General features: G+C 46.7%; 1 protein-coding gene across 1 annotated transcript in view; it reads left to right on the forward strand.

Moving 5' to 3' along the window:
- Window positions 1-15303, forward strand: part of Ksr2 (kinase suppressor of ras 2) — a 334523-nt gene that overhangs the window by 261316 nt on the left and 57904 nt on the right. The window contains exons 10-13 of the mRNA XM_035444175.1: window positions 1268-1436; window positions 9265-9306; window positions 9836-9908; window positions 14072-14120. Coding sequence (XP_035300066.1) covers window positions 1268-1436; window positions 9265-9306; window positions 9836-9908; window positions 14072-14120 — 333 coding nt within the window. The remainder of the gene's footprint in view (window positions 1-1267; window positions 1437-9264; window positions 9307-9835; window positions 9909-14071; window positions 14121-15303) is intronic.

The raw sequence follows: 15303 nt of genomic DNA on the forward strand, positions 1-15303 counted from the left end.
GTACAATAACTTCATCCTCACACACACAAAGTAACCCTGACTAGAAAGCAACTTAGATGTTCCTCACTGGGCAATAATTCATAAACTGTGGTACATCCATCCAGTGGAATATTACTCAGCCCTGATGAAGCCATCATGTTAGTTAAGATGCCTTCCCAAGCTCAGAGGAGGACCCCACTGCCTCTTCCAGCTTCCAGTGGCTTCTGCAGCCCTTGACTGCTGGTGACAACACCCCAGTCTCTGCATCTGTCTTCATGTGCTCTTCTGTTTATGTATGTCACCTTTCCTGTCTTTCAGGAGGATATTCATCCTTAGAGTCAGGACCCAGTGCCTCTAGATCTTTGTTTTTGTTACATCTGTAACGACCGACCTTTGTTCTATCTGGGACTGGTCTAATCTTCTGGGTGGCGTGTCTTGTGGGAGGCACATTCAACCCTCTGATCTGCTGTCGTAAGTCCATTTAACAAGGGCATTCAGCACATGCAGTTAAGGACTCCATCTTTGCCCTTCCCTTGAAGCTGGTCTGAGGGCAAGACAGACAATGCAGGTCCCAGCTGCACGCTGGGGAAAGATGCTGAAGGCTCACGCCCACGATCTCTGGAGCTGTCAAGCTGTTGATTCTTTAATAAACACTTGGGAGGAGACGTGTCAGAGCAGGGACAGTTCTCTGGGCACCTCAGCATGGGGCCCTCTAGATCAAAGAGGCACTGAGTGCGTGGCTAGCACCTCTGCAGATTTCATTATGAGGCAACCTTTCCTGCCTGGAGTTCAAGCAGGAATGTGACTCCAGAAACTCCCCTCCACATTTGGGTGCAACCCCTTTAAATTGACTTGTTCAGGTGTTCTCTCTCTCTCTCTCTCTCTCTCTCTCTCTCTCTCTCTCTCTCTCTCTCTCTCTGTGTGTGTGTGTGTGTGTATGTGTGTGTGTGTGTGTGTGTGTGTGTGTGTGTGTGTGTGTGTGCGTGTGTGTTGACCAATGCATGCACCTGTGGAGAAGGCCACAGGTTGACTTCTACCTTTCTTTGTATCTCGTGTGTGTGTGTGTGTGTGTGTGTGTGTGTGTGTGTGTGTGTGTGTGTGTATACGTATAAAGACAGGGTCTGTCACTGAACTAGGCTAGACTATAGAAGGATCTAACAATTGCAGAAGGGGCAGCCATGGCTGAGGAAGCTGGCTTGGGTAGTCTCTTCCTGCATAGCTCATCCTATCTGCTGTGTCTCTGTGCCCCCACCTGTCCCTGACCCCTGCCCTCTTTTTCTTTCCACAGGACCACATCCCTGTCCCTTACCAGCCAGACTCCAGCAGCAACCCCTCATCCACGACGTCCTCCACGCCCTCCTCACCAGCACCCCCCCTCCCTCCCAGTGCCACGCCGCCTTCTCCCCTGCACCCTTCCCCACAGTGCACGAGACAGAAAAAGAACTTCAACCTGCCAGGTACCTTTATGCTGGGGAGACAGTGGATACCATGGGGAGCGGGAGAGACGAGGGAGGGTATTGGGTCACTGCCAAAGCCAACCAGCATGGGACCAATGATCAGAGAGTCAAGGATGTATGGATGTGTACACCTTACATGGGGCAATTGTCCTATAATACTACATTTCCACTTTAGAGGAAATGTAAAGTAAGTGTCACTGACTCTATTTGACAAATGAGGAAACCAAGACACAGGGACTCTTAGAGGCATGTCTTTTGTTTAGCAACAAGCTGATGTCTTTACCTAGCTAAGTCACAAGGCAGAGTCACCTGCTGCAGAGTTGGCAGTTGTCTGGTGAGACAAATTGATTGATATTGGTGGCAGGGTGCTGTGCTGAGGATCTCAGGGACACATGTCTGAGCAGGGTCACTTCAAAAGTCCCAGCCCTGGTGCCAGACACGGCTCAGAGTGTGAGGTCCTGGATTCCAGATCCACACCTGTCTATCCTGCCCTTTCTGTCTGACCTGATTCTGTCACCTCAGTCTGTGAGAGAATGGTGAAGGAGCCACTTGTAAGACACTAACTCCTCACCCTCCCTTGTCATTAGACCTGAGAAGGGATCTTTCTCTGCCTTCAAGTGGACCAGACCTAAGACTCTTGCTGCCTCTTCCAGGGCCCAGCCAAGGCAAGAAGACTGTGCCAGTCAGGTCTCTACCTTTATGCTACCTGAGCAAGGGCTGATGAGGTGGCTCAGGGAGGGAAAGAAAACCCTGCTGATGAGCACAAGTATTGTGGGAAATTACCAATACGGAGTCAGGTAGAAATATGAGGGTATTTAATAGGGAAAAGCCTTACTTACAGAGCAACCTAGCCAGCTGGCGTGGTAGAGGTCTGTACAGCAAGAAGCAAAGAGAAACCGAAACCGAAAACGCAGTCCCACTACTTCACTCTGACCACGCCCTCACAAGCCTGGTCAGGCACACCTGTAGCCAGCCCCTAAGAAGGCGTGGCTACAGCTTTCCCTACACACAAGGATCTTAGTCAATCCCCAAAATTCGTGTTAAAAAAGCCTGGATAGTGACACATGCTTGGAGTTCCAGCACTGGGAAACTGAAGGCAGATGGATCTTGTGGGCTCAATGGCAGCCAGCCCAGCCACAGTGTTGAGGTCTGGGTAAAGTGGCAAACTCTATCTCATAAATAAGGTAGACCAAACCTGAGGAATGAGACCTAAGGTTGGCTTCTGGCTTCCACATACATGTGCACACAGCAAACAACACACACACACACACACACACACACACACACACACACACACACACACACACACAAATACTCTCACGTAGATACCCACATGGATTCACCTTCTGTGGAAGTTAGCTTGTCAGTTGATATTCCAAATGCAATCAGCAATGTCACTTGTAGGAATTTCTATTCAGACACTCGTAAAGGACACCAGGATCTGTGTGTAAGGACATTAGTTATTGCAACAGTGAAGAACTGAAGTTTTGTCAAGTACCCATTAAGAGAAGGACCGAATGCACTGGAATGATGCTCTGCCACCATGTGAAGGGACTCAGTACTCTACAGAGATTTCCCAGAATGCAAGGACACTCATCATGGGTTTTAAGTGGAAATAATAACTGTTTGCAAAATAATTGGTATACTTCCCTTCTGTTTTTTTGTGAATTATTTTTATGTACTTATGCACTGCATGTATAAAAGCTGCCGGGACTCAGTGGCTGTTGCTAATGAGCAGAAAGGTTTCAACTTCCTCATTTGTGGTGCTGGAGACTGAACCTAGAGCCTTGTGTGTGGGCAAGCACTGTATGACTGAGTGTTAGGATAAATCTTACCAACAAAAGCCGGAGAGCCCCACTGCCACGTGTGTGCTTTATGCCAGCCTCCCGCCCGAGTTAGGGCCCCAATTAATACACAGAAACTTGTATTAGGTTCAAATGCTGCTTGGCCAGTGACTAGGATTTCTCACCTGTTAGCTCAGTCTTAATTACCATAAATCCATGTATTTTATAAGACTTATCTTATAGAGGATGCCTTTTACTGGCACCCTCTCTTGTCGGTGGCTCATATGGCACCATTGGAACAGGCAAAGGGGAAAAGGGACACTTCCCGTTTCTCTTTGCTTAAATATGAGTCTCCTTGCTATGTCACTTCCTGCTTGGATCGCCTCTTCTCTACTACATTTCCCAGAATCCTCTTTGACTCCTAGTCCTGTCTAACTTGCGGTCTCATTGGCAAAAGAGAATTTTATTCAACAATCAATAAGATAAACATACACAGAAGTACTTCCCCCATCAACTGAGTGTCATTCCCTTGCACACACGTGTAGTTCATAAGGAAAGCATAAGAGTAGTTCTTCCCACAGTGGCTGTGCCATTTGATACCACCAGCACTTAAACACTCAGGAATTTCTTTTTGAGACAAGTTCTCACTATCCTCCTGCCTCTCTGGCTCTGGAGAGCTGGGGTCATTAGTGTGTGTTACCACGCCTGGCTAACAGAGGGCTTTTGTCTTACCTACTTTCTGTCATGTATATAATGGGGAGTGGATTGCGTAAGTCAATGCAAATGATGGAGTGTGATGCTGAAATGGGAAACAAAATACAGTCTTCCAGAAATGCAGTCAGGACTTCCCCTGCCCTATCAGAATCTCCCAGGATGACAGGCATCTGGCTCTCTGTCACACTCTTGATTCTGAGCTCCTGGAGATGAGGAATGGAGTTTGGAGTGTGGTTGTCTGTAAGATGTTGAGTTCTTAAAGCTATGTAAGCTAATGCTTGGATGTAACTTTATCGCTAGAATTGATTAATCTAGAACATTCAAGGGTGTCCAAAAGGGGCTGTGAGGTTAATAGCCAATTTAATGTCCCTGGTAACCTCAGAGCACATGGGAATGAGATGTTAGCAAACCAAGACTGGATGTTGGTGACCACATCTGGGCCATTTGATTGACCACTGTTTTCCATCGTTTCCTGAGCCTTCCTGCCCTGTGGACAAACCCAGTGTAGGTCAGCTGGGATCTGCTCTGAGCACAGACGAATCTGGTTTCAGACCCCAGCTTTGTTTTGAGTGGTTATAGTGTCCCCATGGCAAGAGGCATGAAGGGACTTCTGGGTGGAGCCTGCAGATATCTTCTGTCTTCGGAACCATCCTAGCTCTCTCTCTCTCTCTCTCTCTCTCTCTCTCTCTCATGCACATATATTTACTCATGCACTTACATGCACATACTCATGCACTTACACACATGCACACACTCATGCATTTACACACATGCACACACTCATGCACTTACACACATGCACACACTCATGCACTTATACATATGCACACACTCATGCACTTACACACATGCACACACTCATGCACTTATACATATGCACACACTCATGCACTTTCACATATGCACACCACTCCAGGAAATAGAAATTTCTGGTGCCTTAACAATGAAGAAACATTGTAGTTTTCCTTTGGTGGATAAAGCAATATCTCTCTTTGCTTTCTTTCTTAGTTTCATGTGTATATACAATGGATGCTTGTATAGTCACCCCTTTTATTCTCTAGTATCCCCATTTATTTCCCTCTGAATCATTTTCCCCCCTGTCCTCTGGTGGCTACATCAACATAGAAAATGGCACCCCTCCTCCAGCAAACAACCACAGGCATCAGGTTCTCAGGAAAAGAGAAGCTTCACGGGTACCTCCTCTGTCTGTGGGGGAAAGTTGGGGCTCAGTCTTGTCAAGTGTCCACTGCTACTGTGTTTTCATGGTTGCCATGGCAATAGCATATCTGGATGGCAACATTGCATCAGACTCTTCTCCATCCTCTGGCTTTTTAGTTCTTTCTGCCTTTTCCTCTGTGTTGTTCTCTGGGCTGTGTGTGTGTGTGTGTGTGTGTGTGTGTGTGTGTGTGTGTGTGTGTGTTTGTGTGTGGAGTGTGGTGTGTGTATGTGTGGTGTGTGTGGTGTATGTGTGTAGATCCACAGTATGTGTGTGAGAGTGTGTGGTGTGTGTGGGGTTCATGGTATGTGTGCACATGTGTATGTGTGTGTGTGCACATGACACAATTTATATAGATGCCCCCCCATACATGGTCATTTATTGTCTGCACTTTGGCCAGATCTGAGTTTGCATTAGCCATCATGTCACTGGCTAAGGGTAGGATTTCTAAGATCCCACTGGGTCTCAGACAATATCTCCTCTCTTCCTTCTGCTCCACATCACTATGTGACCATGGAGATCCATTCACCTGCTCACTCTCTATCCCCTCCAACCATACACCAACACCATAAGAACAGGAAACCTGACTGTGTCATTCCTTTTATTCCCAAAGCCAGTGAATGCTACTATCTATGGGATAGTACAATGTTTGTAGAATGAATAAATGAATGAGCTAATGATTCAAATCCTATGCACTTCCCAGGACTCTGGTTTCTTGTCTTCAGATTGTCTTCTTGGCCTTCAGATGGCGTCTGTCTTTAAGAAGCACCTACTGAGTGTCCACTGTGTGTACCACCTGCTGTAGAACCACAAACAGCCTGACACAGTCAGTCCTGTAGTGTTAGAATCTCACTGCTGCTGTAACAAGTGATCCCAAACTTATCAGCCCAAAACAGTACAACAGCATCTAATATTTCTGAGTTTAGAAGCCCTGAGAAGGTTTGACAGGGGAGAAAACTCCATGGCCCAGTGAGCCCAGGTTACCCCAGAAACATTTTCTTGCTTTTTTTCCCAGCTTCTGCTTTTGCATTCCTTCATTATTCTACCCGGGCCTTTGTACTGTATACTGGTTGGTTTTGTTTGTCAATTTGACATAAGTTAGAGTCATCAGAGAGGAAGGAGTCTTAGCTGAAGAGACATTTCCATGAGATCCAGCTGTAGGGCATTTTCTCAATTAGTGATTGATGGGGGAGGGCCCAGCCCATTGTGGGTGATGCCATCCCTGGGCTGGTGGTCCTGGGTTCTGTAAGAAAGCAGGTGAGACGGCCATGAGGAGGAAGCCAGTAAGCAGCACCCCTCCATGGCCTCTGCATCAGCTCCTGCCTTCAGGTTCATACCCGGTTTGAATTCCTGCCCTGACTTCCTTCAGTGATGAACAGCAATGTGGAAGCATAAGCCAAATAAACCCTTTCCTCCCCAACTTGTTTTTAGTCATGGTAAATGACTAAAATAGTAACAGCAATAGTAACCTTGACTGACACAACCTGTTTTCATTGAGTCTCTTTGACCCCTGACTTCCCTCTTACAATGACTTTTATAATCACACTGTGCTCATCCATGTAGCCCAGGATAGCCCCTGTGTCAAGAGCCCATTCAAATCCATCTTTAAAGTCCCTTTGCCATATAAGGTCATGTAGTCACACTTCTCCAAGATTAGGACTTGAGCAACATTTATTAGGCCAGCCTTGAACACAAGGTCCTCCTGTTTCTTGAAAAGAACTTGACCATCATCCCACCTTTACTATGGGTTGAGTCCCTCACTGAAGTCAGAGCCTGGTGGAGGTAGGAATCATCTAGGTCCTCTGAGTTGTAGTAGCTTCTTATTTTATAATTTTAGCCTTTTGTTGAGAAATGGCTGTATGTGGGATTTGCACAGGACTGTGTAACCAACAAGGCTCCTGAACTCATGAGCTGCCCCTTTTTTTTTTTGCGGGGAGGAGGTGGAAGTTGTTGTACTTTGTGACCTGCAACAAACTGTTTCCCAGTCTGTATACCTATGTTCCAGAATCAAAATAACCCCATTGGCATTCCAAGGCTATGCCAGACCAGGAAATGGGCTAAGCCAAGAGCTTCCACTCTTGCAGCTTAGAGAAAAAGCGATTATTTTAGTCACTCTTCAACGTGTTTCCCACCTACATGTGTGGGGACTTGGGGATCCTGGGGTGCTGGGATTTATTTTCTGTCCTGAAGGAGCTTATTAATTGACTCCAGCCTCAAGGGGGGACTGTTTCATTTGCACACACCCCAACAAACAGCAGTTGAAGCTATCTGCTGCAGAGGTTCTAAACCATTCTTGTTTGTTAGTTAAGAGTTCTGGGAATCCATTTGTTTCACCACCTGCTAATGCATTCATCCCACAGATCTAGGGCTCCTGGAGTCTCATGAATATCACAATCCAAGGATGCTCGTGTCCTTGGGGAACATGCATGCAGTCTCCATGCATGCATCCTCCCATGTGCTTTCATGTAACACCAAGAACTGAGCGAGAGCCGTATAGATAGTTTTCATGTATTGCTGAGGGGCTCACTGCCAGAAAAAAAAAAAAAAAAACATACACATGGTTGGTGCAGGGATAGTCTGTTAGAGACTTTTCTCTACCCTGGATCAGTTGTATCTATAGATGAAGAAGAGCCAAGACCCCAGCTGTCCCCACTCAGAACCCACTGTACACTTCCATGGAGTGATGGTTCCAGAATCATGGACCTGGGACTAGTATTGCCCCCATTTTGTGGGTGGACAGAGACATGGAAAGGTTTGCTTGGATTTTACAAGGAACATAAACAGAGCAAACAGCGCTAAAAGATCAACTTGTAGACTCCAGACCCAAGCCCTGGGTCCTCACAGGGAAGAGTCAAGTGGCAGTTAGCAGTCTCCATCTCTGAGTAGTCAAGTTGCTTCTGGTACTGGATTCTGCTTGCATATGACCCCATCTCTGCGAACCACTGAACTTATTGTGGGGGTAGGGGTGTAAACTGTTTGACCTGTGCACACAGAAAATTAGAAACCTTGGCTTTTGGTGAGTGGACCATATGTAGAGTAAGTTGTCAAGACAATCACAAGTGGGGTTCAGGAAACATCTTTTGTATAGTTATTCTTGTTAAACATAGAGATTAATCCATGCTTTAGGTAAATGGGGAAAAACCTGCTCTCTGAAAAAGTAAGAGATGGGAGAAAGATGTTCATACCCTCCTAATCCCCAAGCCTGTAATTGCTGTGACAAAAGGATCAGGGCATCTTGGATTAAATCACAGATTTTGAGGGGCACAGATTATCCTGGATTATGCTAAATTCAGTCCCATAAAGGGCAGACAAGAAGGCCAGCAGGAAGTGATGTCAGAAAAAAGCTGAGACTGGGGAGAATTGCTGTGGAGTAGAGAAGTGCTAGGGTTGGACTTTCTGCAGCCCATGCTTGCTGGGAAAGATAAACCACCTGCCCCAAAGACTTGGGTTGGAGTCTCCAGGGAGCCCAAACCATACATACACCTTGTTCACGCTGTGACCCTTTAATACAGTTCCTCATGTTGTGGTGACACCCCCCCACCTCCGCCAACCATAAGATTATTTTTTGTTGCTACTCTGTAACTGTAGTTTTGCTACTGTTATGTATTGCAGTGTAAATATCTGATAATGCAGGATGTCTGATATGCGACCCCCAAAGGAGTTGCAGCCTACAGGTTGAGAATCACTGCTATAAAGGGATCTGTTAATGCTATGGGGAGTCACTACACTTATTGTCACTTTATCACAGTACACAGAAAATAATTCAATGCAAAGTGTGATGCTTAAAATTTGCATAAAGGCAAAAAGTATTCTTCGACTGTAAAAGCAAAGATGATTTTGGATTATAGCTTTGTGGTGGTGGTGGTGGTGTGTGTGTGTGTGTGTGTGTAAGTGTACGTCACTGTGCCTCTGAGAAGGTGTGGCCTGATTTTAGGGGGTGTGAGATATCAAGTGGTTGGATCCCATATGTTCCTACTCCCTTATAATTCAGGGTGTCTGCTGAAGCCTGGGCACTCTGGGGGTGGACAGAGAGTGACTATGCAGTGACAATGGAAATGAGGCTTGGTACCCAACAAGGGTGGTACTCACGCTGGTGTTCTCTGTCTTTTGCAAGCTTCCCACTACTACAAATATAAGCAGCAGTTCATCTTCCCAGGTGAGTGTCTTGGGGACTGGCCCTCTGAGGAGCAGGGGTTTCTGGGGCTGGTGGAAAGAAGTCAAGAGCATAGGGGAGACTAGTGGGGTCTCCACACTCCAGGATAACATCTGGACAAGAAAGAGGAGAAGGTAAGGGAAGGAGATCCCAAGAGCACCAAGGGACCCAAGGATATACCCAGCATGGTGGAGGCCCAGGGGGTCAGGAGGTCCAGCAAGTCAAAAGGACCTGAACTGGACAGAGATATGAAGTGAGTGGTCCCCTTGAACCAAAGGAGACTCAGGAGTGAGGAGGATTCAGGGATGGGCAGTGGATGCTTAGGCATCCTGTCTAGTCCCTTTGCTGGTTAGGATGTGTATACAGGATCTCTAGAATGCTGGTCCATCTCAGTGGGTGAGGCAGGGGGAAAGGAAGCTGGCCAATGCTGGAATCCACAACACAGGGTAGGGTTGCAGGCTGCTGTGTCTTTTGGGGGTGAGGGTTATGGGTTCTAGATTTGATCTCTGAGTATCTGCCCTCTGCCTCTCAGATGTGGTGCCTGTACCAGAGACGCCCACCAGGGCGCCCCAAGTCATCCTGCATCCCGTCACCTCAAATACAATGTAAGTGACCTCATCCCCTACCCCAAGCTTCAGTACCTCCAGCCTTCTTGGTTCCTCTGCTGTCACTTTTCTTCCGACCTGAAGGAGATGAGTGGAGGACAGAAAGATACAGGACATGACTCAGTAGAAGGGGGACTGGCACCCCAAGCTGAGAGAGAAGTGATACGAGGCAATGTTAGTCCCCACAAGCCAGTTCTTCTTGTGACTGTGGTCCTCCATGGCAACTATAGTTTCTAGAGGTCACACCGGTACCTCACAGTGCCCTCCTCATGATTCTAGAAATGTTGTCCCAGGCAACAGCTAGACTTTAGTTCATACCACAGTCTCCCTTTTTAAAAAGTGTCCTTTAAGCTCAGCCTAGTGGCATCTGCCTGTCATCCCAGATGCTTAGGGGGGTCAAAGCAAAAGAATTACAAGTTCAAAGCCAGCTGGGGCAACTTAATAAGGCCAGGTCTCAAAAACCTAAACATCTAAAATGGACTGAGGATGTACTTTGGTTGTGAGGGTGTAAATTCAACCCCTGGTCCTGGGGGGGTAAGCAGGGGGGGGGGGACAGGGTGAGAGAAGGAAAAAGAAAAAAGGATAAAGGAAATATACAGTTTTCACCTGGGATCAATAAACTCTAGCCTGTCAGACAAATCCCATCTGTCACTTGTTTTTATAAGTAAAGTTTTATGGAAACACTGCCATGCTAGTATATTCACAGGGCTTGGACTGGCTGCCTTCTCAGTACAGCAGGAGGGTGGAGAGGTAGCAAGGAAGCATATGGCTCCCCAAAGTCAAAAATATTGACTCTCTGGCCCCCATCAGAAAATGAACAGAAGCTAATTTGGGAGAATTTTGAATATTCTGTGAATAAAGAAGGGAAACTTGCCCCCTTGGAATTCGCTGCTGGAATGTCTTAGCGTGTTTTCTCATCCTATTCATGCATGTGTATCTGTGATGCATTACAAAGGCAGTTATGATCCTTACAATCCTGTTTTATCTTTAACACAGGGACACTGATTTCCCCCTGTGATTCTGGGCTCTTCATAGGCAGTGTCTTACTGACTATAGAGTGTCATACTCATGTAGAAGTTCAGATCTCCCTGCAGTGAACAATGTGGCCTCAAATGTCTTGGTGTATGCACCCCCCCCCCCCACGACCCATTGCTTAGACAACCAGAGAAATCGCCCTCATTCCCTTTTGTGCCTGTTTCCAAAGTCTGGGTTATGCTGGGATGTGACGAGTTTCACAGCTCTCATTTCTGCCCCCTTCCTTTTTCCTCTGGCCTCCCTAATGGCTCCATCCCACTTGACCAGCATCAGGATTCCATGAAGTGCCAACACGGTGCATTTCTAAAATCAAAGGAGCAGTGTCTTGCCAGCAGGCACTTTGCTGACCTCGATCTCTGGGTCAGTTCTCTGATGCTCACAAACCAACTCCACGCTTTGTACAAGATGAACTCCAAGTTATTAACAGTAGTCAGGGTCACTGTGGCGGTTCAGGGAGCTGCTTGCGATCTGTTTAAATGTGTGGTGTAATGGGCAGGAAGGCTGCAGCGGGAAGTCATTGAATAGCCCTGGCAGCTGGAGTCCCACCTTGAAACAGAAAGGAGTGGGCTGCCCTAGGGTGATTAGGCAAGGAGAGGGACTCCTGCATGGTCCTGTTTTCTTCACTGTCCCCACGGACTTTGATCTCACTTCCTAGGGCAACACCATAAATAATTGATCAACACAATGACCCTCCTCCTGTTTAGCTTAGTCGCAGGGCCCTTAGCTCCCTGAGATCTGGGGGGGCTGGATAAGAAACTCCTCCCACAATAGGGTGGGTAGGGGAGTTGCTAAACTTCCATTGGAGAAATATATAGAAGACATGGTTTTCCTGGAGAAGTCTTTGTCCTACCTCTTCTGAGTTTTGTGTGCAGTCTGTGGCCAAGCAGCTCTGTTCCCACTGCACCCCATAAACACACATATTTAAGTATCAAAAGCTTCCTCCAAACACCCCTGTAAACATTCACTATACCCCACACCCTCATCACAAAACTGTGCGTTTGATAGTGCCCTCACCCTCAGCACACAGCCAATTATATCAACACACAGCACATCCCTAATGCCCTTAATGTGTCCACACAATGCAAGACAAGCCCTACTACACATCCCATCATCCCTTGCATTGTTCACACATGCTTAGAATGTGACTATAGCTTTTGAGCTTTGTATGCATGACACAAACTCACACCTGTGTCTTCCCACCCAGCAAAGCCCTTGTTTTCCTTACACATATCTCAGTTCTGTGAGATTGGCCAAGTTAAACTCCAACACCATTGTCTTAGTCACTAATCTATCACTGTGAAGAGACACTATGACCAAGGAAAGTCTTACAAAAGAAAGCATTTAATCAGGAGCTTTCTTACAGTTTCAGAGGGTTAGCTGGTCATCATCAGGGCGGGAATTGTGGCAGCAGGCATGGCAGCATGATGCTGGAGAAGTAGTTGAGAACTACATTCTGATCCACAGGTGGTGGTGGTGGGGTGGATGGACAGAAGGACAGACAGTCAGGCAGACAGACTGGGCTTGGTGTGGGCCTTTAAAACCTCAAAGCCTACCCTCAGGGACATAACTTTCTCCAGTGAGGCCATACCTCCTAATCCTTTCAAATAGACCACTCCCTAGCAATTAAGCATTCAAATACATGAGCCTATGGGGGGGAGGTCACTCTTATTTAGATAGTGACAGCCATGAACTTCCAAATGTGCCCAGTGAGTCTCTTTTCTGGAAATTCCCACAATATTCCATTATTTATTTAGTTCACTGGTAGCTGTTGGCCCTTATTGCTTTCAGCTCCCCTCTGCACCTATCTACAGTTAGTTCTTTCGGTAGTAAAAAGGTTTCCCTTTATGATAGGAGACTCTGACTCTAGTGTCCTTTTATTTTGTCTTTTTTTTTTTTTTCCAGAGCTGAGGACCGAACCCAGGGCCTTGCGCTTGCTAGGCAAGTGCTCTACCACTGAGCTAAATCCCCAACCCCTCTAGTCTCCTTTTAAAGACATGCCTGGTGCAGAATTCTAGATGAATGAATGAATTAATTAAAAATGAATGAATAGACAAATGCATTGATATTAAAATCCTTGTAGGGGGCAGGACCGAAGAGATGGCTCAACACCTTAGAGCCCTTGCCAAGTTCTTGCAGGGAGCCTGAGTTCAGTTCCCAGCACCAGTGTTGAGTAGCGTGCTAGTATTATTTCTGTTGCTGTGATGAATACCACAACTAAAATCAACTGTGGAAGAAAGAGTTCACGTCAGCTTACAGCTCTCGGGTCACACGCTGTCACAGAGGGAATTCAGGGCAGGCACTCAAGGCCCTAACCTGGAGTCAGGAGCTGATGCAGAGGCCATGGAGGGTGCTACTTACTGCCTTACTGGTTTGCTCTGTTTCCTTTTCTACACAATTCAGGACCATCTGCCTAGGGGATGGCACAACCCACAGTGGGCTGGGCCCTCCAATATCAATTATTAATCAAGAAAATATCCCACAGACTTGTCAGCAGGCCAGTCTATTGGAAACATTTCTCAGTAGAACGCCCATGAACTTACCAGATAACTCTAGCTTGTTTCAAGTTAAAAAGCAAAGCAAAACAAACAAAACAAAACAAAACAAAAACCCCAACCATCACAGGTGGCTCATAACCATTGTAACTCCAACTCCTGGGTATCAGCTGCCCTCTGACTTTGATAGGTACCACAAGCATATGCTTACACCCACACATAGACACATAATTAATTATAGAACTAAATCTTTTTTTTTTAAGATCCTCCTAGGAGATTCTGAAGCTGAAGTTTAGAAATGTGATTTATTCTTTCCCGGTGTACATTTAGACCTTGGAGGAGGTGTTCACCTGTGACATTTTTGCCCACTTAAAAAGAAGAGGCTTTTTTACTAGTTGAAGCCAAAGCCATAAAAGAAAGTGAACCCTGAGCAAACCAGGGGAATTTCTTTTAAGATAATGGTCTCATGACTCTTCCTCTGCTCAGCTGTGCATTGTTTCAGACCCAAGTGTTGAACTGACAGTGGAGATGAAGGTTTTGTGGCCACAATTGCCATTTCAGACTCCTGAGTGTGGCTCACCCGAAATCCAGAGTTGTAAGGGTCACGGGTGTTGTTTTTCTTTCTCTGATTTACAGCTTGGAAGGAAATCCATTACTTCAGATTGAAGTGGAACCAACCTCAGAGGTAAGAATTGGAGATTGGAAAGGTGGCTTTGGCTAGAGGTTGGCAACCTGCCCGATGTCAGTGATGACACAGAGGGATGGGGGTAGGGAAGTGGGGTGCAGTGGCTGTTTGATGGATGTTCTCACTCTAGGACAATTAAGGAGCTGTGGCTCCTCCAGGCGTCGAGCCTAATGGGCCGTTCGACTGTGTTCATCCTGGCAGAGACAGTTGGATAGAAATTGGCCTGTGATTTGCATTTTTAGGTAAAAAATTAGCTCAGGGCTGGGGGAAATCGGAAGGGGGTTGTGCCCCACTGCCTTTGAAATAACATACAGTAGCAGGTAGGAGTCCCAGGGATGCTGGCTTGACAACGCAGTAAGGAAGTTCTGGGCTTCCTCCCATCTGTGCTAAGGGAGTAAAGAAATGTCCTAGGGAATGGCCACTGGGTCTGCCATCTCGGCCCTACTGTGTGCCCTGTACTAAAAAAAGCTAGAAACAGGGCTCTGGGAAAGAGGCCCACTTCCCATTCTGAGACAGAAGCTGTCACCTAGAACTGATCCTGGGAGTTGACGTTCCCTGTGTTGATTTCCCTCAGTGTCACAGACAGACAGCTCATACACTTAGGGTCCAGTGAAGAGGTCACTTTCTGAGGTCATTGTACCAGGGTCTCTAGGGCTTCCCACAGGGCCTGGCATCTGCTCTGCCCCTGCATGTTATAGAAGAGTCTAATAGGTGAGACACCCCTGAGCCTAGATATCCTCAAGCCCTATGCATTCTCCCTTGAGGGATCCAACTAACCCCAAGAGTCATGTGTTTAAAAAGGCAGGTCTCACTGCAGATCTGCTGATGTTTCAACTCAGTAGATCCAGATGGGGCCTGAGAATCTGCATTTTTCTCCAGCATCCCAGCAAATGTTTGATGTAGGCAGCCAGGCAATGATGGGAACTTCAGACCTCATCCCCTCATTTAAAACCTCACACCACCCCCTGGAGAAAATTCTCTTCTTACATCCACTTTATAGGGAGATAAGGAAAGCCCAGAAAGGTGGACCAATTTTCCCAAGGTCACACAGGCCAGAGGCCCGCTCACTGAGTCTGAGTGTTCAGCACATGGTCTCAGCTGTCTGCTCCAATGTCTGCCTGCCACCTGTTCTTAAATGAGCCACTGAGCTTGGAAATATGGCCCCTACCAATCTCTGAATCAG

This window comes from Cricetulus griseus, chromosome 4 (assembly GCF_003668045.3).
Source record: "Cricetulus griseus strain 17A/GY chromosome 4, alternate assembly CriGri-PICRH-1.0, whole genome shotgun sequence".
NCBI lineage: Eukaryota > Metazoa > Chordata > Mammalia > Rodentia > Cricetidae > Cricetulus > Cricetulus griseus.